The 23,413-nt window shown below is 42.7% G+C and overlaps 1 protein-coding gene across 2 annotated transcripts in view; it reads left to right on the top strand.

The window, feature by feature from the left end:
• PAK5 (p21 (RAC1) activated kinase 5) overlaps positions 1-23,413 on the top strand; it is a 795,393-nt gene that overhangs the window by 746,535 nt on the left and 25,445 nt on the right. For both annotated transcript variants that reach the window (XM_085612660.1, XM_085612659.1), the window contains exon 7: positions 17,273-17,398. In XM_085612660.1, the coding sequence (XP_085468786.1) occupies positions 17,273-17,398 (126 nt within the window). The remainder of the gene's footprint in view (positions 1-17,272; positions 17,399-23,413) is intronic.

The raw sequence follows: 23,413 nt of genomic DNA, 5'->3' as shown, positions 1-23,413 counted from the left end.
AACTTTTCTGGTGAAAACCACACAATGGATTCCTATGGAAGGAAATACAAGTTACTGGTAAGTACGCTTAGAATTACTTTTCAGGGTCAGTGCTGGGCTAAAAGATGCAGCCCTGGGTTCTCTCCGGATAACAAGTGAGTAAATCGGAATTCGTAGTTCGGCTGATTTTAGCGGAATATTTGTACGTTTCAAAAATGGACACTTAGAAACTTTTCTGGTGAAAACCACACAATGAATTCCTATGGAAGGAAATACAAGTTACTGGTAAGTACGCTTAGAATTACTTTTCAGGGTCAGTGCTGGGCTAAAAGATGCAGCACTGGGTTCTCTCCTGATAACAGGTGAGTAAATCGGAATTCGTAGTTCAGCTGATTTTAGAGAAATATTTGTACAGTGGTGGGGTGACGTGTGCAAACACGCCCTGTGGCTTGTTTTAAGTTGGGGAATTAATTCCTCTTCAATCCTGCGGTCCCCTGGGGGCCAACTAGCCCACCAGGTACCTCCAGTATGCGTCAGGGAGCTGTGTTGCAGAGAGGTGTTCAGTGGCCACACCCCTTTTTACAACACTCTGCAACGCAGCTCCATGGCGCTTACTGGAGGTACCTGGTGGGCTAGTTGGCCCCTAGGGGACCTCTGGATTAAAGAGGAATGAATTCCCCAACTTAAAACGCGCCACAGGGCGTGTTTGCACACATTTTACCTCAGGCCCCGCCCCCTACCTTCACCACTGTGCAAACGCGCCCTGTGGCGTGTTTTAAGTTGGGGGATTAAGTCCCCTTCAATCCTGAGGTCCCCTGGCGGCCAACTAGCCCACCAGGTACCTCCAGTATGCGCCAGGGAGCTGCATTGCAGAGAGGTGTTCAGAGGCCACGCCCTTTTTTACAACACTCTGCAACGCAGCTCCGTGGTGCTTACTAGAGGTACCTGGTGGGCTAGTTGGCCCCTAGGGGACCTCTGGATTGAAGAGGAATGAATTCCCTAACTAAAAACGCGCCACAGGGCGTGTTTAAGTCCCATTGAATCCTGAGGTCCCCTGGCGGCCAACTAGCCCACCAGGTACCTCTAGTAAGCGCCACAGAGCTGCGTTGCAGAGAGGTGTAAAAAGGGGCGTGGCCTCATTACACCTCTCTGCAACGCAGCCCCCTGGCTTCATACTGGAGGTTCCTGATGGGCTAGTTGGCCCCCAAGGACCCCCAGTATTCAAGGGGAATTAGATCCCCCTCTGCAAACGCGCCAGAGGGCGTGGCCTCCGGCCCGATCCCATCTTTTTTTAAATTTATTTTTTTGCTTTTTCTAATTTATTGGCCCTGGGGACCCCATCCCCCAGGGCCTGCCCCCAATTTGTTTAAAAAAAAAAAAAAATCGGGAAGGGGGCCGCGTGGCCCCCCTTCCGAGGCCATAATTTGCCCCGGGGACCCCATCTCCCGGGCATGGCCCTTTTTTCAAAAAAAAATATTTTGGAGGGGGGCTGCCTTGCCCCCCTCCTGTGGCCACTTATGTTTTTTTTTTTGTTTGCTTTTTAAAAAAAAAAAAATAGGACGGGGCCACCTGGCCCCCCTCCCGGGCTACTACTAGCCCTGGGGACCCCATCCCCCGGGGCTGGCCCTCTTCGTTGGGGGCCGTGGGGGGGTCCCCAATCCCCCCACGGCCCCATCCGGCTCCCCACGTCCTGCGGGAGCCGGCATTGCTTTTCCACATGGGGAGCAGCTAACATGCTGCTCCCCATGTGGAATAGCAATCTGCTTTGCTTCATTGAAGCGAGAGCAGGTTTCCCTGCTCTCGCTTCAATGAAGCAAAGGAGTTTGCAATGACAGGGCAGGAGCCACGAGGCTCCCGACCTGTCATTGCAAACTACAGTGTCCCGGGGGTGGGCACCCTGGGACACTGCAGGAGCCGGCCCTGGGGGGTGGCGGTCCCCAGGGCCTATACAAGGTCCCAGGAGGGGGGCCGCGCGGCCCCCCTCCCAGATTTTGAAGTTGACCCGGGGGGTAGCGATCCCCGGGGCAAGGGGGCCTGAGAGCCCCCCACACCAAATATTTTCAAGCCCCAGGGGTGGCAGTTCCCGGGGCTGGGGGGACCTGAGAGCCCCCCAACAAATATTAATAAGCCCCGGGGGTGGCGGTCCCCGGGGCTGGGGGGCCTGATAGCCCCCCCAACGAATATTAAGAAACCCCGGGGTGGCGGTCCCTGGGTCTGGGGGGCCTGAGAGTCCCCCCAACAAATATTAAGAAGCCCCGGGGGGTGGCAGTCCCCGGGCCTGGGGGGGCCTGAGAGCCCCCCCACACAATTGAAATAAGTCCCGGGGGTGGCGGTCCCCAGGGCTGGGGGGGCCTGAAAGCCCCCCCACCTAATTAAATAAAGCCCCGGGGGTGACAGTCCCCGGGGCTGGGGGGCCCCTTCAAGGCCCCCCTTTACATAACTATTGCCCCCAGGATTTGGCCCCCCCCCGGGGGCCAATTAGCAAAGAAGCGCGGGAGCCCGCGCTTCTTTTTTTATTTTCTGCCGAAATTCGTGCTGGGTGCAATTTTTTTTAAATGCTTTTTTTGGCCCTGGGGGTCCTTGTGGGACCCCCTGAGCAGGCCTAGGGGATCAGGGTGTTTCTACCCTGTCCCCTTTTTGCGTTTTTCGCATTTGTTTTTTAGGTTTCTTGTGCCTAGGTTCTACCGAGGCACAAGATGGCTGCCAACACTTCCTGATTTGGAGTGTTGACAGCCAATTAGAATACAGCTCGTGCACGGCAGGGTGCGCGCTGGGTGTGCATAGGGTGCGCGGATCATTCGAGGCCATAGATATATATATACTTTTAAATGTAATTTTCTCAGGAACTACTGAACGGATTTACACTATTTAAGCCAAAGGCACGAGTCTGAACTAAGGACTACCTCTTTGCCAAATTTGGTGTAATTCCGTTAAGCAGTTCGGGCTGTAGCTGTGGCTAAAGCTCCTATGGGAAATTGCATGGGGAAAACGTGTTTTGGGACCCCCCTTTTTTCTCGGCCCCCGCTTGACGAATCACCGTGAAACTTTTAGGATAGGAGCGGACCGGAGCTGGCCAAAAGTTTTGAAAATTTCACGAGGATTCGTCAACCGGCGCCAAAGTTATTAAAAATAGAATTTTCAGATTTCCTATGGAAACTCGGTCCTAACTATAACTATCTACTGGCGACCGCCAGTAGATAATATATATATATATATATATATATATATATATATATATATATATATATATATATATATATATTCGCTCCCCTGCACCTTTTGAACGGATCACTCCATGGCGGTGGTGCCCCGTGTATTATATCAAGCTGCAAAGACATCGACATTGACCATGAAATGTACAATATGTAAACAGCAATGTAATATCTACTATGAAACACGTATGCCATAATGAATTGTTCAGCAATATGCTTCAATATAATTGTAAATACGATATATAGGTCAAAATGCTGTTGTTTGCACACTTCAAAATGGCGCCCAATTTGTAGGGGCGGAATAGTCCTTCCTCTGCTCGCACTACCCGGAAATGCTGTGTTTTTATATAAAAAATGATGCCGCGCTACGCGAACTGTAAACACACTGACGAAGGGAGAACCCGAAACGTGTCTGTGAAGTGCCACAAAATAAACTGGCTATCGAACAAAACCCGCAAGTGCTGCCTCTTTCTTCCCGGACGGGAGAGAGAACTTTGGAGCTTGATATATATATATATATATTACCTACTGGCGGTCGCCAGTAGGTAGTTATAGTTAGGACCACGTTTCCATAGGAAATCCGCAACATTCTATTTTGAATAACTTTTGCGCCGGTCGACGAATCCTCGCGAATTTTTCAAAATAGGTGGGGCGCTACGCTCCGCTCCTACCCTGAAAGTCTCGGGGAGATTCGTCAAGCGGGGGCTGAGATAAAAGGGGGGTCCCAAAACGCGTTTTTCCCATGCATTTTTCCATAGGACCTTTAGACACAGCTACAGCCCGAACGGCTGAACAGAATTACTTGAAATTTGGCAGAGAGGTAGTCCTCAGGTCAAGGAAGTGCCTTTTGTAGGTTTGGTGTAAATCTGTTCAGTAGATTCTGAGAAAATAGCCTTTAAATCAATATATATATCTGAGCCAGCTTACGGTGCGCTTACGGTGCGCTTACCGTACGCGTACGGTGACGTGCGCGAGCGCGATTCTGATTTGCTCTTAGATCTTAGTAAACATTGGAATCGGCCGAAACCAGGAAGCGGCGGCCGCCATTTTCTCTCTCGCACTCTGAGTGGGGCAGCATAAATGAAGCCCAAAAATGTGTAAAGGGGCAGTATATTGAGATAATAATCACCCAGCAGTGATATACGGGCCCCCAAACAACCCCCAAGGCCAAAAAAATTTTTTTTTTTTTTTTCGAAAAATCGCCGATTACGCTTACCGTACGCGTACGGTAAAAATTTGTTTAAAAAAAAAAAATTATCCACACTCTCCCCACCCCATGTTCAAATGGTGCCCGAATGGCACCATTTGTGCATGGCTTAACAACTAAACGAAAATAATAAACAAAACATTTCACAACGATGCGCATAATATGTCCCCCATGTGCGCACGGTGCGCGAAGCGCATCGTGCGTACATGGCCCATCCCGCATAATGTGGGCACGCGGTGCGCTGCGCGCACCGCGTGACCACCGTGCGTGCATGGCACTAACTGCGTAAAGTGGGCGCGCGGTGCGCGAAGCGCACCGCGTGCTCACTGTGCGCGCACGGTGCGCGAAGCGCACCGTGCGCGCACGGACTGAACTGCGTTAACTGGGCGCGCACGCCATGAATGGCGTAAAGTAAGTTAGCATTTAAAAAAACGTACAAATTCACTGAAAAAACCATAGGTTTCACACACGTTATAGTTAGGAATTAGCATTTAAAAAACCTTGCAAATTCACTGAAAAAACCATAGGTTTCACACATGTTATAGTTAGCTGTACATTTTACTGATAAAAAACCAATGAAATTCCCCCGTTATAGTTACTGTAGGCAACTATAACTCACGCGACCGTAATGCTCTGCTGATGACATATGTGTCTTTATGAAAAAAAAATATTTGTAATATATGTATAGCTAAAATTTTATGGAAGAAGACATGGGCAAATAAGTGTCTAAATACAGTATTAGCATCAGCAGAGGATTACGGTCGCGTGAGTTATAGTTGCCTACAGTAACTATAACGGGGGAATTTCATTGGTTTTTTATCAGTAAAATGTACAGCTAACTATAACATGTGTGAAACCTATGGTTTTTTCAGTGAATATATATATATATATATATATATATATATATATATATATATATATATATATATATATATATATACACATATAAATATATATATTCACAGAAAAAACCATAGGTTTCAGGGGTGTTATAGTTAGCTGGACATTTCACTCGTACATAACCATTGAAATTCCACCTTTATAGTTAGTTCAGCTAACTATAACTCGCGCGCCCGCAATGCACTGATGATGACGTCACATATTACATCACTCATGACATGGTCAGTGACATCACTCATGACATCACTGATGACACCTCAATTGACATCACTGATGACATCATCCTTGTGATATAGTGGCAGACCTCCTCTCACCCTAATATAACCTTTGATACACACATTCAAAAATAGAAACTAAAATTTTCAAAAAAATGGACATACAACAACCTATTCAGTAATTCCAAGATCTACAAACACATCCACTCATTCACCAACAGTCCTATATAGTCACTCATACATGTACTCACTCTTCATATGTACTCCCGCCCTGCCATAGCAAACAGCAGTGTCCTGGGGTGGGCACCCTGGGACACTGCAGGATCCGGCCCTGGGGGATGGCGGTCACCAGGGCCATCATTGGCTCCGGGGGGGGGCACGCAACCCCTCTCCCACCAATGTCCCCGGGGCTGGGGTGTCTGTCGCGGGCACCCCAATTTACATATTTAGAGCCCGGGGCGGTGGCGCTCCCCGGGGCGTGTGGGGGTGCTTGAGCCCCCCCACACAGGGTATTTTTTCTTTTCAAAAAAGCCCCGGGGGTGGTGGTCCCCGGGGCTGCGGGGGGGCAGAGTACCCCCCCACAATGTAAATTAAATCGAGCCCCAGGGGGTGGCGGTCCCCGGGGCTGCGTGGGGGCCCTATGCCCCCCGCAATTATTCATACTTTGCCCTGGGGTGGCGGTCCCTGGGGCAGTGTGGGGGGGATTGGACCCCCCACACTTTATTTTCAACATGCCCCCGGGATTTGGCCCCCCCGGGGGCTAATTAGCATCAAAGCGCAGGAGCCCGCGCTTCGTTTTTTTTTTATCAGCAGGATCCGCGCACCCAGAGCGAATTTTGACAATTTAAAAAAAACATCATCCAGTGAATGTGGTTTAGTTTGAAATTTAAATATATATTATATTTATACCAATCTGTATTGAAGATTGAGTGGATATATAACTGCCTGGATGGAGGATTTAGTAGCTGTTAGACTGTCTGTTTAAGTGAGTAATTAAAAGTGTCTCACTTAATACATGGATTAGTAACTAAACTATGTGAGTGTGTGCATCACTGTCTCTGTTGTTGTATAACATGCTGCATCAGTTGGTCACTAACTACACAAGTGTGTATATTAGTTATTGATTAGTTGGGTGAGTATTTGTATGGAACACTGAGTTTGTGTGTGGTTGGATGGGGTGTGTGTACCTCTATGCATAGATGTGTGAATGGTTGATTGACTAGGTGTATAGGTTTAAGAGTGCATGTGGAAACAGTTGTTTGGATGACTGAGTATATTTATTTGTGTGTTGGTGAGCGAATATATGTTTTAGTTGTACATCTTCAACAAAGTAAAAAAAATAAAAGGCATTGTATGTGAGAGTTGGTGTATATAAATAAGTATATATAAGAGTCAGTGATTGTGAGAGTAACTATATGAATGAGTGTATAATTGTAATGGCGATTTTTTAACATATTGACTATGAGTTACTATGTGTTTGAATAAATGAGGTGTTGTGTGTATAATTGTGTAAGTGAGCAAATGTAAGTGTGATTAATTTTTTTCATGAGTGAGTAGGATGACTGCATAACCGACTAAGATGACTGCTGATGGGTCAATGTCTATATAAGTGTATAAGTGCATTTGATATTGTTCTATTTATTAGTGACTGCATGTATAAGTGATTCTGTTGTTGAATGGGTAGTTGTGTGTGTAGACTTAGGAATCAGTGAGTGGGTACGTAGTAACTGGTATTGGTGTGTCAATGGTTTCAAATATGGTACTCTGTATTTTACAGTGAGTGATGAAAGGTTATACTAGTGTATGATGAGGTGTATCAGATTGTCACGTGGATGATGTCATCAGTGATGTCATTTGAAAGGCGCTGGAAGTGGCGAGGACGTGGGGGGTGTTGGTGGAAGAGCTGCGATCTTGGGAGACGATGAATGAGGGGGATAGAGATTCTGTAGACATGGACCGGAGGGTGGAACCTGGGACAGGGTCGACTGGGGCTACTGGGGAGTCCATGCAGGACGGGGCTACTTAGGTACACTCATGGAGGATTCAGCATCTGCACTCTACATTGACAGCTGTTGAGTAGCCAGGGTGGGAACAGGGGGCGCAGAGGGAGGTCAATGCGGGACCCTTTCCCTCATGAGAACAATGACAGGGTTTTCTGGTTTGTCTGGCGTTGGGATATCTCAGACCATGGGGCCCGACAGGCAGAGGTTGATGAGGGGTTGCCGTGGGCACACTGACAGGGGGGGCTGGGGGTAGAGAGGGTGGTGGGTGGGGAACCTAAGGCGGGAACATAGCAGAGTTGATTTCTCGTAACGTGTACTTCGATGGTTGGATCTTTATATGATGCTATTGTGTGTAGTATTAGTCTTTGGGACTATGAAAATTCAATAAAAATCTTTACAAAAAAAAAATCAGTGCTGTCATTTGAGATGTCATCAGTGATGTCATCAGTGATGTCACTGACCATTTCATGAAAGATGTAATATGTGACATCATCAGCAGTGCATTGCGGGCGCTCGAGTTATAGTTAGCAGAACTAACTATAACAGAGGAATTTCTATGGTTTTGTACGAGTGAAATGTCCAGCTAACTATAACACCCCTGAAACTTATGGTTTTTTCTGTAAATTTCAAAGCTTTTTTAAATGCCAATTTCTAACTATAACGTCTCTCAAACCTATGTTTTTTTCAGTGAATTTCAAAGGTTTTTTAAATGCTAATTTTTAAGTGTAATAGTAGTTATACCTATTTTGTTGTACTGATTTTCTACAGTTTTTTAACTATTTATTTATTAATATTTTATTAAATAAATAACATTATATATTTTTCTGAAAATTGCTAAAAAAATTTTTTAAAAATATTAAAACTGAAATATTGTTTTTTTTTATTTTGTATTTTATATTATTTTCTTTGTAATTTTTTTTTTCCAATTTTTTTTTCGGAGTCGCGCACCCAAAGCGTACACATCACAGTGGTTGCGCGGATTCTAGTCGCCATTTTAGAAACATCATGAAGGATCCGCATACTGGGGTATTGATTTTCCCCTTTGAGTTACATTGAAAAAGTGGAGATTGTAGACAGGAGACAGATCAAATAAAGCCCATTTGAGCTTAAAAACATTGGACGTTTCCTGGCTGAATCGGGTCTGTTGGCATGTATGGTTGTACTACCACTGCCTCTTCCTTCTGCCCACAATGGTCTATTATATTGCCACAGCCTCTCTTGCCAGTCCTGTATTGTTGGTTTGTTGCCCCTGCCCCCCCTTTCCACTGCCATCCATAGTCTGTTGTGCTGCCACTGCCCTTCCTGCCTGCCCTGTGTGGTCAAATTGTTGCCTCTGCGCCCTCCTACCTGCTTTCAATTTTCAGAGTCCGTGCCCCTGGCCTCTGCCTCTCAACAGTATCCTAATGAACAACTAGATTGATAACATTCTATATTTATTACAAAAGTGTGGAACGCCTGACGTCATCTTGATGTAATCAAAACTGTAATACCTAGAGCATTTCCTTTAGAAAATTACATATATGAGAGGGTCTTATTTGCATCAAAATTATGGTTAGTGCGCTAAAAAACTAAAACAAGGACATATTTTCTGAGTTTTCAAATAGCGACAAAGCACTTTTAAATTATTTGTTATCTTTATGTTTTTTTATCCAGTTGACCACTTGATTAAATGTTGTAGTTAGGGGAGAGGATGTGGTGTTACTTCCAGAGCTGCAGACTTTGCAACTGGGGAACCAGGTTGGAGTTTCTGCTTCAGCTCGACATTCTGTGATTCTGGTCAAATCACTTAATCTACCCATGTCTACAACCAAAATGAATTTGTTCTTGTGTGATGTAACCAATGCTCATGTAAAGCACTCCAATACCTGACAAGTCTGCACTGTATAAAACTGCAAAAACACAAAAAATAAAAAGTGTTTTGCACACTTCTGTCATTGGGCTACAAGTGGGCTACATTGGGTGATATTTGTGCTGCATTTGGGCTCTTTTGTCTCTGGTGGCCGTCTTGGGAGATTTATTTGTTAAGAAGTTTTCTAATTTCCTCATTTTCTGCAGCCTTCTCAGTAGGAAAGCTTTCAGTTTTTTACTTTGGTTCCATCAAGAAGGTATTCAGATATGTCACACATTTGCCATAAATTCTGAATGTTAGCACTCTAGTTGCTCATTAGATCACTGTAGTAAAGCTACTGCTCACCACGGAAGTCTGCTGCTGGTATTAAAAGTGCATGTTTCAGTCTGCATGTCAGAATTTTTAAATGAAATAGAAGAGGATTTGAGAAGTTACTCAAAATGTGCCCTAATTTTTCTTTCTTCAGCACTAATCATAATTTCTATGGCAAAATGAACCCCCTCATTGTGTTCCTTTTTAAATTAAATGTTGTAAGTGTTACCAGTTTATTCCAATCAAGATGGCTTCAGGTGTGCCATACTTTCGTCATAAGTAAGACAGTAAGCCTCTAGTTGTTCTTAAGAACACTCTGGGACATTCTGTCATTGAGCTATACTTGGGCTACATCTGGGTGATATTTGTGCTACATTTGGGCTCTTTTGTCTCTGGTGGCCATCTTGGGAGACTTATTTGTTATGAAGTTTCCTAATTTCCTCATTTACTGCAGTCTCCTCAGTAGGAAATACTTTCAGTTTTTTACTTTGGTTCCATCAAGAAGGCATTCAGATGTGTCACACATTTGCCATAAATTCTGAATGTCAGTACTCTTGTTGCTCATTAGATCACTGTAGTAAAGCTACTGCTCAGCAGGGAAGTCTGCTGCTGGTATTCAAAGTGCATGTTTCAGTCTGCATTTCAGAATTTTTTAATGAAATAGAAGAGGATTTGAGAAGTCACTCAAAATGTGCCCTAATTCTTCTTTCTGCAGCACTAATCATACTTTCTATGGCAAAATGAACCCCCTCATTTTGTTCCTTTTTAAATTAAATGTTTTAAGAGTTACCACTTTATTCCAATCAAGATGGTTTCAGGTGTGCAATACGTTTGTCATAAGTAGGACTGTTAGCGCTCTAGTTGTTCTTTAGAACACTCTGGGATGCTGCAGTAGAACACAAAGGAATCATCTAACAGTCTCTGCCCTTGTTGGATGTACATGTTTTACTGAGAATGTCAGACTTCATTCTCACATGACTGAGAAAGATAATGTGAATTTACAGAAAATATGCTCTCAGTTTAGCTTATAGATCACCTTACAAACCTCTGTGGGAAAAGCATGAGAAAATGGTTTTCTTTCAAGCATGATTCATGATATCCCAGTAGAAGGCTTTGTCACATGGTAAAATCACCTTAGAACACAACACAATTTCTAAAACGAGTATGGTACCATCAACAAATGATTTATAATGTAACCAAAGTCTTAAAACCTTCTATTAACTGCAGTGCTTTTTAATGAGGTGCTATCATGTATATTGGTCCCAAGATGACTGCCAACACTTCTTGGATGAAGTGCTGACAGCCAATTAGATCTCACGATGAGATGTGTGGTTAGGCTCTGCCCAGATATATATGTGATTTTACTTTTGATTTTCTCAGCAACTACTGAACGGATTTACACCAAAAGGCATGAGTGTGAACCAAGGGCTACCTCTTTGCCACAATTTGGTGAAATTCCGTTCAGTAGTTCGGGCTGTAGCTGCGATTAAAGGTTCCTATGGAAAATTACATGGGGAAAACACGTTTTGGTACCCCCTTTTTTCTCGGCCCCCACTTCACTAATCACCCCGAGACTTTAAGGGTAGGAGCAGACCGGAGCGCCCCACCAGTTTTGAAAATTTCGCGAAGATCCGTCAACCGGCGCCAAAGTTATTCTAAATAGAATGTTGTGGATTTCCTATGGATAATAGGTCCTAACTATAACTACCTACTGGCGACTGCCAGTAGGTAATATATATATATATATCATCTCTCAAAGTTTGCCACATGGAAGAAACCACAGGTAGGTGATAGCCGCAATTTTTATTTGAAAGCTGCAACAAGTTGAAATGCACAGTTCTCTTTAATTCTGATGCCAGACGCATTTCGGATGTTAATCCTTCTTCAATGGCATTAGAGTTGTACCAAAGATGGAGTGATGCAGCTCGATGTCTTTTCAATTCGCCTGGTCTCTCCCCAATGGGCGTGGTCCCACTCCTCTTGTCATTCTGGTAATCATAGTTGCATTTGATAATCTCTCAAGTGACTCCGTCACAAGGTGCACTCAATATTTCCAATAAAACCACTGCGGGGTGAGACAAAGTCCATTAAACAAACCAGTTGCACTTTCCTCCTTTCAAATGCACACTACCCCCGTTCACAGGTGGCGCACAGTGGCGTCTCCACGGGTCCGCATTCTCGCGGCGGGATTCCTCCACGGCTTGGCAAGCCTCTAACATCATCTCTCAAAGTTTGCCACAATGGAAGAAACCACAGGTAGGTGATAGCCGCAATATTTATTTGAAAGCTGCAACAAGTTGAAAAGCACAGTTCTCTTTACGGAAACGTAAGAGAGTATATATATAATCTCATCAAGACCCATCCGTGAATAAAGGTAGATAAAGATAGGCTGTGATATATATATATATATATATATATATATATATATATTACCTACTGGCGGTTGCCAGTAGGTAGTTATAGTTAGGACCACGTTTCCATAGGAAAACCTCAACATTCTATTTTGAATAACTTTGGCGCCGGTCGACGAATCCTCGCGAATTTCTCAAAATAGGTGGGGCGCTACGCTCCGCTCCTACCCTGAAAGTCTCGGGGGGATTCGTCAAGCGGGGGCTGAGATAAAAGGGGGGTCCCAAAACGCGTTTTTCCCATGCATTTTTCCATAGGACCTTTAGAACGAGCTACAGCCCGAACGGCTGAACAGAATTACTAGAAATTTGGCAGAGAGGTAGTCCCTAGGTCAAGGAAGTGCCTTTTGTAGGTTTGGTGTAAATCTGTTCAGTAGATTCTGAGAAAATAGCCTTTAAATCAATATATATATCTGAGCCCGCTTACGGTACGCTTACCGTACGCTTACCGTACGCTTACCGTAAGCTTACGGTGGCGTGCGCGAGCGCGATTCTGATTGGCTCTTAGATCTTAGTAAACATTCGAATCGGCCGAAACCAGGAAGCGGCGTCCGCCATTTTGTCTCTCGGACTGAGTGTTGTTTATCAAAGATGATGGCCAAAAACATGTTACGGGGCTGTTTTGACAACTCCCTCCCACATAGTCATGTTGAGGGAGTCCCCAAACATCCCCCAAGAGCAAAAACGGTTTTATTTTTTTTTCGGCAATTTCGCGGGGTACGCTTACCGTACGCTTACCGTACGCTTACCGTAAGCTTACCGTACGCTTACGGTAAAAAAATAAAAATAAAAAAAACACTATCCACACTTACCCCACCCCCTGTGCTTTTGGTGGCCGCAGGCCACCAAATGTGCAGGGCTTATTAATAGAGAAAAAAAACGTAATTTTGGCAACATGAAATTATAAAATCGAAATAAAAAAAACACTATCCACATTGACCTCACCCCCTGTGCTTTTGGTGGCCGAAGGCCACCAAATGTACAGGGCTTATTAAAGTTGATAAAAACCGTGCACGGAACGAACTGCGTTAAGTGGGCGCGCACGCCACAAATGGCGTAAAGTAACTTAGCATTTAAAAAACCGTACAAATTCACTGAAAAAACCATAGGTTTCACACACGTTATAGTTAGGAAATAGCATTTAAAAAACCTTGCTAATTCACTGAAAAAACCATAGGTTTCACACATGTTATAGTTAGCTGGACATTTTACTGATAAAAAACCAATGAAATTCCCCCGTTATAGTTACTGTAGGCAACTATAACTCACGCGACCGTAATCCTCTGCTGATGACATATGTGTCTTTATGAAAAAAAAATATTTGTAATATATGTATAGCTAAAATTTAATGGAAGAAGATATGGGCAAATAAGTGTCTAAATACAGTATTAGCATCAGCAGAGGATTACGGTCGCGTGAGTTATAGTTGCCTACAGTAACTATAACGGGGGAATTTCATTGGTTTTTTATCAGTAAAATGTCCAGCTAACTATAACATGTGTGAAACCTATGGTTTTTTCAGTGAATATATATATATATATATATATATATATATATATATATATATATATATATATATATATATATATATATATATGTATGTATGTATGTATATATATATATATATATATATATATATCACCTACTGGTGGTTGCCAGTAGGTAGTTATAGTTAGGACCTAGTTTCCATAGGAAAAGCATTTTTTGACTTGCCTTTAACTTTGGCATCGTTTGACCAATATTCATCACATTTTCCAAACAATTGTCAAAGTAGGTTCTGTGTGTCATGGAAAGCTTTGGGGTTATCCATGCAGTGGGGACTGAGAAATAGGTGCGCAAAAAAAAGGGTGCATTTGTAATGTTAATTCCCATAGGAACGCATTGTTGAACGTACAGCACAAACCACTGGATGGAATTACAACAAATTTAGCAGAAAGGTAGATGTTGTTATGCAGATTGTGCTTTTTGTTATTTGGTGCAAATCCATCAAGTACTTATTGAGAAATTTGAGCTGAAAATTATAAATATATATCTGGCTGTGTATATTACGCGGTTGTTTCACGATTAATTGTGACTGCACGAGCCAACGTGAATGCTCTGATTGGATGGACGCAACCTGAACAGGATGTTGCAGCTGCCATTTTCTCACCAGGGAATGGTTGCCACTACTGAAAATTTGTGTGAAAGCTAACATAATGGGTCAGGGTGGAGATACTCTGACCCAATGTTTGAGATATAGGTGTGTTAGTGACACAAGTTATGTGTCCAAAATAGATTTTTTTAAATCGTGTGCAATATTTGTGAGGACTCTGCGACTGCCAGTGCGACCCCATGTCCCATCACGGGGACATCATGACTATCGCACCATTATCGTGAATATTGGTGAAAATACAAAAAATAGATATATATTTGTACACACTCACTGGTCACACACTCATGTACGCACTCACAAACTCACTCAGACACTTATACACCCATTCACATATCCACTCACACACTTTTACATCCAGTCACATGCCCACATATATACTCATGCACTCACTTACATACCTATTCAGAAACCTATGCACCCACTTACAGACTTACTCGGAGGTGATGTGCCCATGTACAGACCCACATGGAGACTCATGCACCCACTCACATGCACATGCATGTGCTCACAGACCCACTTAAACACTCATACACTCACTCACATACCCATACAGTTACTCCCACACTCAGTCACAGACCATCTCAGAGACTTATTTACCCAGTCACACAGAAACTCACACACCCACTCAGAAACTCACTCAGATATACACACACCCACTCACTCACCCACTCAAGGCACAGGAATCCACTCACAGACCCACCCAGACACTCATGTTCCCAGTCACAGACCCACTCACACACTCAGGCATGCACCCATTCACTCACCCACTCAGAGACATATGCTCTCACTCGCAGACCCATTGAGACACTCACGCTCCCAGTCATAGATCCACCCAGACACTCATCCATCCACTCACGGACCCACTCAGACACTCACACACCCATACAGTCACTCACACAGACACTCATAAACCCACTCAGAGACATATGCACCCATTTAGTTATACACTCAGAGACTGATATACCCACACATTGTGACACTCACAGACCCACACACCCACTGACAGAACCACTCAGTCACTCACTCTGTCAGTCACAGACCCACTGAGAGACTCATGCGCTCACTCACAATTCCACTCAGACACTCCTGCACCCACTCACTCACCCACTCAGACAGTCATATACTTACAAATCCACAAAGGCACTCATGCACCTACTCATGGATTGAGAGACTTACTCAACCAATCACAGACCCATTGTGACACTGATACACCCACTCAAGGATGTACTGAGGTAGTCACAAATTTCTTTACAGAAGTATTGATAGACTGATGCACCGTCTCACAGATCCTCTCAAATACTTATACAGTGAATGAGAGACTTAGTGATACAGTGATGCATGCAGTCATAGATTACGCTGAAAAAGTTATGCACTGTGTTATAGAGATATTAAGTGAGTTGTACATGCTATTATACAGTCATTTAGATAGTAATGTGTTTAGTGTGTTGGTTATCATCCATTTTGCAGTTTTGAATGTGGTAGTGACTATTGAATGTCTGCTTTTGTTTTGTCATTTCGCAACGTATTCGCGGTGACCGCTGCTACAAATTTCATTGTGATGCTCTGCGTCAACTTGAAAATGGAAAATAGTCTTTGAAGACCAGTTTTCTGGAAAGTCACTACTAAAATATGAGTTTGAAAAATACACTAATAAAGCTCTACTGATTAATGTACTGTAGAATGTGTCTATATATATATATATATATATATATATATATATATGTTTTACACTTTGTACAAACCATGTGCGCTTCGCAACTTCCCGCCATCACCGCGACAACATCGGTACTCGTGCATACAAAATTTTTTTGTAAAGGTGGTTTTCTCCTATATTGATCACAGAAAGAAAAGTTAAAAGAATATTTTACTAAATATTTAGACTTAAACTTTATTTCCGAAAATGTCTTTAAATGAAATTTGATTTCTGGTAAACACACACCAAATCAAAAAATGAGTTGTATATAATATAAATATAATATACAATATCCAATTATAGAAAGAAAATATGAAAATCTCAGTGGCTCACTTTAAAAAAATGGATGTAACAATTAAGAAATAGAATTTTTTTTAAACCTTAGAAATTTACAGAAAAACCGAAGGTTACAGGTGTGTTATAGTTAGGAATTAGCATTTAAAAAACCTTAGACATTCACAGAAAAAAACAAAGGTTACAGGGATGTTCTAGTTAGGAAATAGAATTGTAAAAAAAACCATAGAAATTCACTAGAAAACAAAGGTTACAGGGGCATTATAGTTAGGCTGACATTTCACTTTTACAGAACCAGAGAAATTCAGCAGTTATAGTTAGCTAAGATAACTATAACTCATGCCCCCGCAAGGCACTGCTTATGACCTCACATATTACATCACTCATGATATGGTTTTGTACGAGTAAAATGTCCGCCTAACTATAACGTCCCTGTAACCTTTCTTTTTTTCAGTGAAAAAATATATATATATACATATGCCTATATACACATTTATATATGTATATATATTTATATTATATACATACATATATATATATATATATATATTATATTTACTCAAAAAACAAAGGTTGAAGTAATGTTATAGTTAGGTGAATATGTCAGTGCCAACATTAACATTTTGAACTGAATAAAACACAGAAATTTACCAGTTATATTTAGCAGAGTTAACTATAACTTGTACCCGTATCATGCATTGTTTATGACTTCACATATTACATCACTCATGACATGTTCTATTACATAATTTATGACATCACCGATGACAACATCTTGAATGACATCATTGTATCATTTACAACTTTCCACTGGACCTAGGAGATAATAGCAGCTTTTGGAGTATGCCTCAAGAGAAATGTAATTTTTCTTGCACAAGTTACGTTCCTATAAAGAAGGTGGAACACCAATAGTTTCAATTACAACTTTTTTATGTTGCTAGCAACAGTTCAAATGCTCATCCCTGCAAGTTCACATATAATGTGAAATCTCTACAAGAGATTGTTTTTCTGTAATTTTGATTAAATGTTTTTCTGTTTCACTGTTTAGATAAAGTTGTCAGACTTTGGGTTCTGCGCGCAAGTCTCCAAAGAGGTTCCCAAAAGGAAATCTTTGGTTGGAACACCATATTGGATGGCTCCAGAAGTTATATCAAGACTTCCTTACGGAACTGAGGTATGAGAGTAAGTGATCAGTAGATCATCGTGAGGTATGATTTCTTGTTCATCACTCTCCAGTACATCACTCTTCTCAGCCAAGTTCACTCTGAACAAGCACGTGTGTGGGTGTGTATATATCTGTGTGTGTATATATATATATATCTCAAACAAGTGAAACATTTGCCCTTACTACTAGGTACACTGACGTGCTAGATGAATAAATGAAATATAATAAGTGAATAATAACAAAGCTCCCTCGTTATAGCTGTCTAGAATTCTCGAACGCTACTGGTCTTTTTGGTTTCTCCAGAAGAAACTGGAATCTTTGAGGAAAATTTCGGGAAGCATGAGGAATGTTTTAATGATTTTAAATCCTGGTGTACATCAAAAATACGTCACGTGCTTTGAACGGCAATGGTGTGAAGCAAGGACACGTGGTGGTTGTTTGCGATGCATGTTGTACTAAACGGCATGGTTATTTAAGTCGATATAGTTGCCCTGATTGTCAAAAAAAAAGTAAACAGAAAACAGAAAATATTTGCAATTAATGTCTCCTCTTCTGCTTTGTGGCTTTCAATACAGCTGTGCCTTTTGCACTAAATGGTATATTCATTTTTGCATTATTGGCCACTGAGGTAGAGATGAAAGTTGGAGAGTTTACTTTCAAATAGTTATACCTTTAGTGTGGTTGAGAGGCATGTGCCAGTGAAATAAGTTAACTAGGATCCCAGGTCGTGTACTCCCATGCTTGGACGTGCCTGCAGAGACAGACACAATTTAGCTTTCAGTTACACAGGCAGCTGTCAGTTTAGAGTCAGTATCACAGAAGAGGCCCATCTGTCGTCTTATCCAGCTGTGCCCCTCAGACACACTGTCACACTGGGAGAATCTAAGTTATAAAACCCTCATTACATCACACACATACAGCGGGCCAAGACAAAGCCCGGCAGACAAATGATCTTTGTACACAAGAAACAACACACCACTCTTCTTCATAAACAACCAAACAACAAATCACTTCCCTCACAGCCTCTAAACACAACTTCACTCACAACCTCACTCATCCATTTCTCAACATTGTCACGCATAGACTGTGCTGACATAAAACACAGCGAACACCCTGCACTCTGTCAAGCATGACACAACGTTTAAAACACTGACATGATATTGGACACAGGCATATACAACACCCGATCTCTGCGCAATCATTCAAGGTATATTCTAGGGACCAAAAAAACCTCAAAACCATAAACACAAATCTCATACTGCATGCACCATGCCACACACAGGCCTATTTGCAGAACAGCAGGCTTCCAGGGTCAGTCATACGGGTGCGCGACCACGTGGTGCACACATACAAGACCACATGCAATTAACTACAGACACTCTGATAGGTACCACCCAACAGATACTCACCAGTAGTCCTTAGGAGATGTAAACACCTTCCACCAAAAGCTGCATGTTCCATTATGTCAATGCACCGATTAACATCATATGATTACCACCATGTGTGGTAGAATGGCACAAACACAACAACAATATCGTCACCCCGTGTAATAGACTAGGCACGTGCCATCCAAAAAAGCAAGCATACAACCAAAACGAAACAAAACACCTCAAACTTCCAAAAACCCAGGGACAAACCCTGGCAGACATTTTCCGCAGAACACTGATACCCACACATAAATAGAATCAACACAGAGCGAACTGAACACCTTCAAGCATCATAAATGTCACAAAATCCTCCTTCATCTGTTGTCTACGTCATCAAACGTAAGTCTGCATACCCGTAAGTATGACCCGCCTCCCCTGACATCTGCTACCTCAAAGCACGAGTGGGATGTGTGCTGAGTATCGACGTCATCAAGCGCACTCTTCAAACTATATAGCCTTCATTCAGTAGCACTCCCCACATGTCTAGCCTCTACAGCATTAATCACAAACCTCTCTCGTAATGCATTCAGTTGCAGACATCATGAACAAGCAGCCAGCTAAAAACATTTCAGACTGGCAGGAGTGATAGAACTCTTTCACAACCAAGCACTGGGAAAACATGAAACGCTGGAAGACACATTATAAATTAACTTCACACTCATCAAGTTGCCATTTTTCTAATGGACGCCAATTCCCTCCTATGTTGTAATATGCATGGCACTTTTAATTTTTAGCTTGTTATTTGAAAAGCAACAGTTAGCAAACACAGCTAGTTTGTACACAGGCAACAGAACAGACCTTTAGTTTTCTTTAAAACATACACCTTCACTACGTAAACTAAGTCTTGAGGGCCACTAAAACAACAAAACACATTTTTTGCATAATGCCTTCTACTTCGACTAAATATGTTTCACGAAAAATACATTTGTTAGAGAAGAGCCATTTTCAGGTGGCTACCATGGCAACAATAACTCTTGCAACAAGTACATTTGAATTTCAATAAGAAACAAACCCTGAAAACTTCACAATTGATCTGCATAGCTGCCAAGTTTTCTTTGTCCAGAAGCATGACATTTCCATGTTTTTAGTGTGCTTATGTGTGCCATTTCAATGCCTCAGGTGTGACATTTTGAGTTTCACTTTTTTAGCAACACAGCTGTTTCCATATGACAGGGTGAACATCAGACTGTAGGAACACCGGGAGAGGATTCGATCTCCCCTAACAATTATTAATAAACAAATGGAATTCACCCACAAGAGTTAGGTGATGGATAATGGATAATCAAGGGTCAGATGTGTTTCCTACGTAGGTGGGAAGCACATTGTGTTTCTTAAATACCCCTCACACACCAAAAGGGCCCTTGGTGTCATGCTTCATCATAGGGGTCTTCGCGCCCCTCCAGGGAACGCGGGGTGCTACTAACCAGCGGATACGTGGGAGCACTGATGTTACCACTATGTGTAGTGTGAGAGGGGTGTGAGTGGTAGGGTCTGGAGTGGATAATGAGTGAGTGTTAAAAAATACCTAGCATCTGAGGAGTAGAAATAATTTTAATAGGCCTCAGTGTCGGTATTGTTAAAAAGGTGTGGTGGAGGTGTGTTATATTAATGTATAAAACCTCCTGTGTGTGTCAACATGTTTCGAAGCATGCTGCTTCTTCTTCAGGACGGGTGCACAGATCACTACCCTACTTACATGGACAGTCCCCACCATCCAAAAGGCTCATGACGCCATTGGCTTCTGGACTGCAAGTATGCAATCAGTTTCTTTTGTTGACAACTTTTTCCCATTTGTATAAGTTCCGTAGTCACAACTTGGAACTGACCCCTTTTTTACAGACAATGGCACAGCTTGCTACATTTATTCATTAAATCTACACATAGTATTTCTTGTGTACACACGGTATCACACTGTCCATGTGAGTAGGGTAGGGATCTGTGCACCCGTCCTCAAGAAGAAGCAGTACGCTTCGAAACATGTTGACGCACACAGGAGGTTTTGTACATTAATACAACACACTTCCACCACACCTTTCTAACAATACCGGCACTGAGGCCTATTAAAATTATTTTTACTCCTCAGATGCTAGGTATTTTTTAACACTCACTCATTATCCACTGCTGACCCTACCACTCACACCCCTCTCACACTACACATAGTGGTAACGTCAGTGCTCCCACGTATCCGCTGGTTAGTAGCACGCCGCGTTCCCTGGAGGGGCGCGAAGACCCCTATGATGAAGCACGACACCAAGGGCCCTTTTGGTGTGTGAGGAGTATTTAAGAAACACAATGTGCTTCCCACCTATGTTGGAAACACATCTGACCCTTGATTATCCATTATCCATCGCCTAACTCTTGTGGGTGAATTCCATTTGTTTATTAATAATTGTTAGGGGAGATCGAATCCTCTCCCGGTGTTCTTTACAAGTGTGAGGGGTATTTAAGAAACACAATGTCCTTCCCACCTACGTAGGAAACACATCTGACCCTTGATTATCCATTATCCATCGCCTAACTCTTTGGGTGGATTCAATTTGTTTATTAATAATGGTCTACAAGTGGTCTTAGAAATAAGGCCAGAACACAAATTGCTGTTGGCCAAAACTCCAACATTGACCAAAGGGGTGTTGTGATGTATATTGTACGGCATCTTAGAGTACAGTGTCTCTTTCATTGACAGTCCATTTAGCATGTCTCTCAGACTGTCCCATGGATCTTTCTCTGTGTTGGTGACCTCACTGTATGACTGTGCAGTCTCTGAGCCTGGCAGCTTCTCCCTGAGGTGTGATCTCACAATATATTGTGCTGTGTCTTAGAGCTCTGGACTGTTGAGGAACATCTTAGCCTGTCCTGAAGAGCAGTCTATCCTTGTGATCTGCCTTTGCCTTGTGTAGTGTGTAGTGTAGTGTCTGAACCCATTCTTTGAAGCAGTCGCTGAATAAGTTGGAAATAATTTCAGTCTATTTCGAAGTGTATCTCAGCCTGTACTGTGGGCAGAAGTACTATCTTGAGGTGTGATCTCAGTCTCTAGTGTGCTGTTTAATAGACTGACCGGGAGAGCAGCCCTTCTTGAGATCTCTCCCTAGCTCATGCAGTCTGACAGCCTGTCTGAAGAGCAGTCTCTCCTTGAGTTGTAGATAATCTCAGGTTGTGTTTCGCTCCTAGACTGCCCTTGGCAGCAAGAGTTAGGAAGCCAAAGCAATAAAGGAGAAAAACAGCCATTTGCAGAATGCATTCTATTCCAAATGTACACTTGTTGGGACCAGAATTGTTCATTTGTGTCTCCCTGTCCTGTAGCAGCCAGATTAATACAGAAAAGAAAAGAGATGATGCCAACATAATTTTTAATAAAAATGAAAAAATTAAAAGAAGTATCACTAATAATAATGATGATGATTAGCCAACTAAGACGGGTTTATGGCCATGAGCACACAAATTCCTAAAAATTATTTTCATTTTTGAAATCCAGAATGTATGACTGCTTGAGAATGAAGAATCCTATCTGTGTCACCTTGACTGCTGCCTGAGCCTACAGGATGTTTTGTTTGGGAAACAAAACCGTTTAAATCATGCTCTATGCGTTAGTGACAATAGTTTCTGTAGGCCATGCCACCAAGCACCTAGCATCAGTTGTCAGTGGATTTAGATTCCTCCCAGTCATGCACCAGCCCCTATAACCAAGTCCCTGGGCAGAGTAAGGCATTTCTCAGCCCTGCACCCTAACATGAGTTGTGTGCACAGTTTGAGGTCTCTCCCAGCCCTGAAGCAACGCCACGCCATCCACTGTGCACGCAGTCTGAATCCTTAAACCCAGAAAACTCAAGCAATTTCTCTTTAGTAATTAAGGCATGCTCAGACCTGTATTATGACAGAAGTTGAGTGTACAGATGGCGGTCTCCCCCAGCCCTGCACCAGAGCTGGATTATATAAGAGATAAAGAACTCCCTGCCATACATAGTAAATATATTGCAAGTCACAAAGGAGTTCCCTAACCATATAGAGGAACAAGGCCGAAGTCCAAGTTCCTTTATAAGGTTATTATGGGTGGGCAGAACTGGCAGAGTTTTACTTCTTGGAATTCCTTGGAATAACATAAAAACTCTGCAAGATTCTGCATAGTTCCGCCCACCTTGAAGCTGGGCTCTTTGCTGCACACCCCCTCTTACCGTTCCCACCATCCCAGAGGGGAGCAGGAGACAGATACAGTGCATTAAAGAGCAGACAGGTTGGAGACAGTGTGCCTCCTACCCAAATTCGCAGACCTCTGCTAGATGGAACATCACTTGGTGGGAATAAAGACGCACTGGCGCTCGTGTGACGAACTGCCTTAAGCATTCACAAATGATGGGAATGAACCTCTCCTCTGTGAACCCCAGTCCCATTTATGGTGGGGGCCTAAGATCACAGCTAACTTGATGGTCTTGTGACAGGAATTCCACTGTATTAAGAACTTAACAAAGATGCCGCGAGCTGTGCGCGCCTAAACTGGCATGAATTGTTGTCAGACAGAGAACTTTCCAGTGTGCATTTCTCTCGGACGAGTTTCAATGACGTTTGTGGAAAGCAATGCTGTACAATTATGGGAGAAATTAGG

Source organism: Triturus cristatus, chromosome 6, assembly GCF_964204655.1.
Source record: "Triturus cristatus chromosome 6, aTriCri1.1, whole genome shotgun sequence".
NCBI classification, from domain to species: domain Eukaryota; kingdom Metazoa; phylum Chordata; class Amphibia; order Caudata; family Salamandridae; genus Triturus; species Triturus cristatus.
The sequence above is the reverse complement of the archived record's forward strand: the minus strand, read 5'-3'. Positions and strand labels throughout refer to the sequence as shown.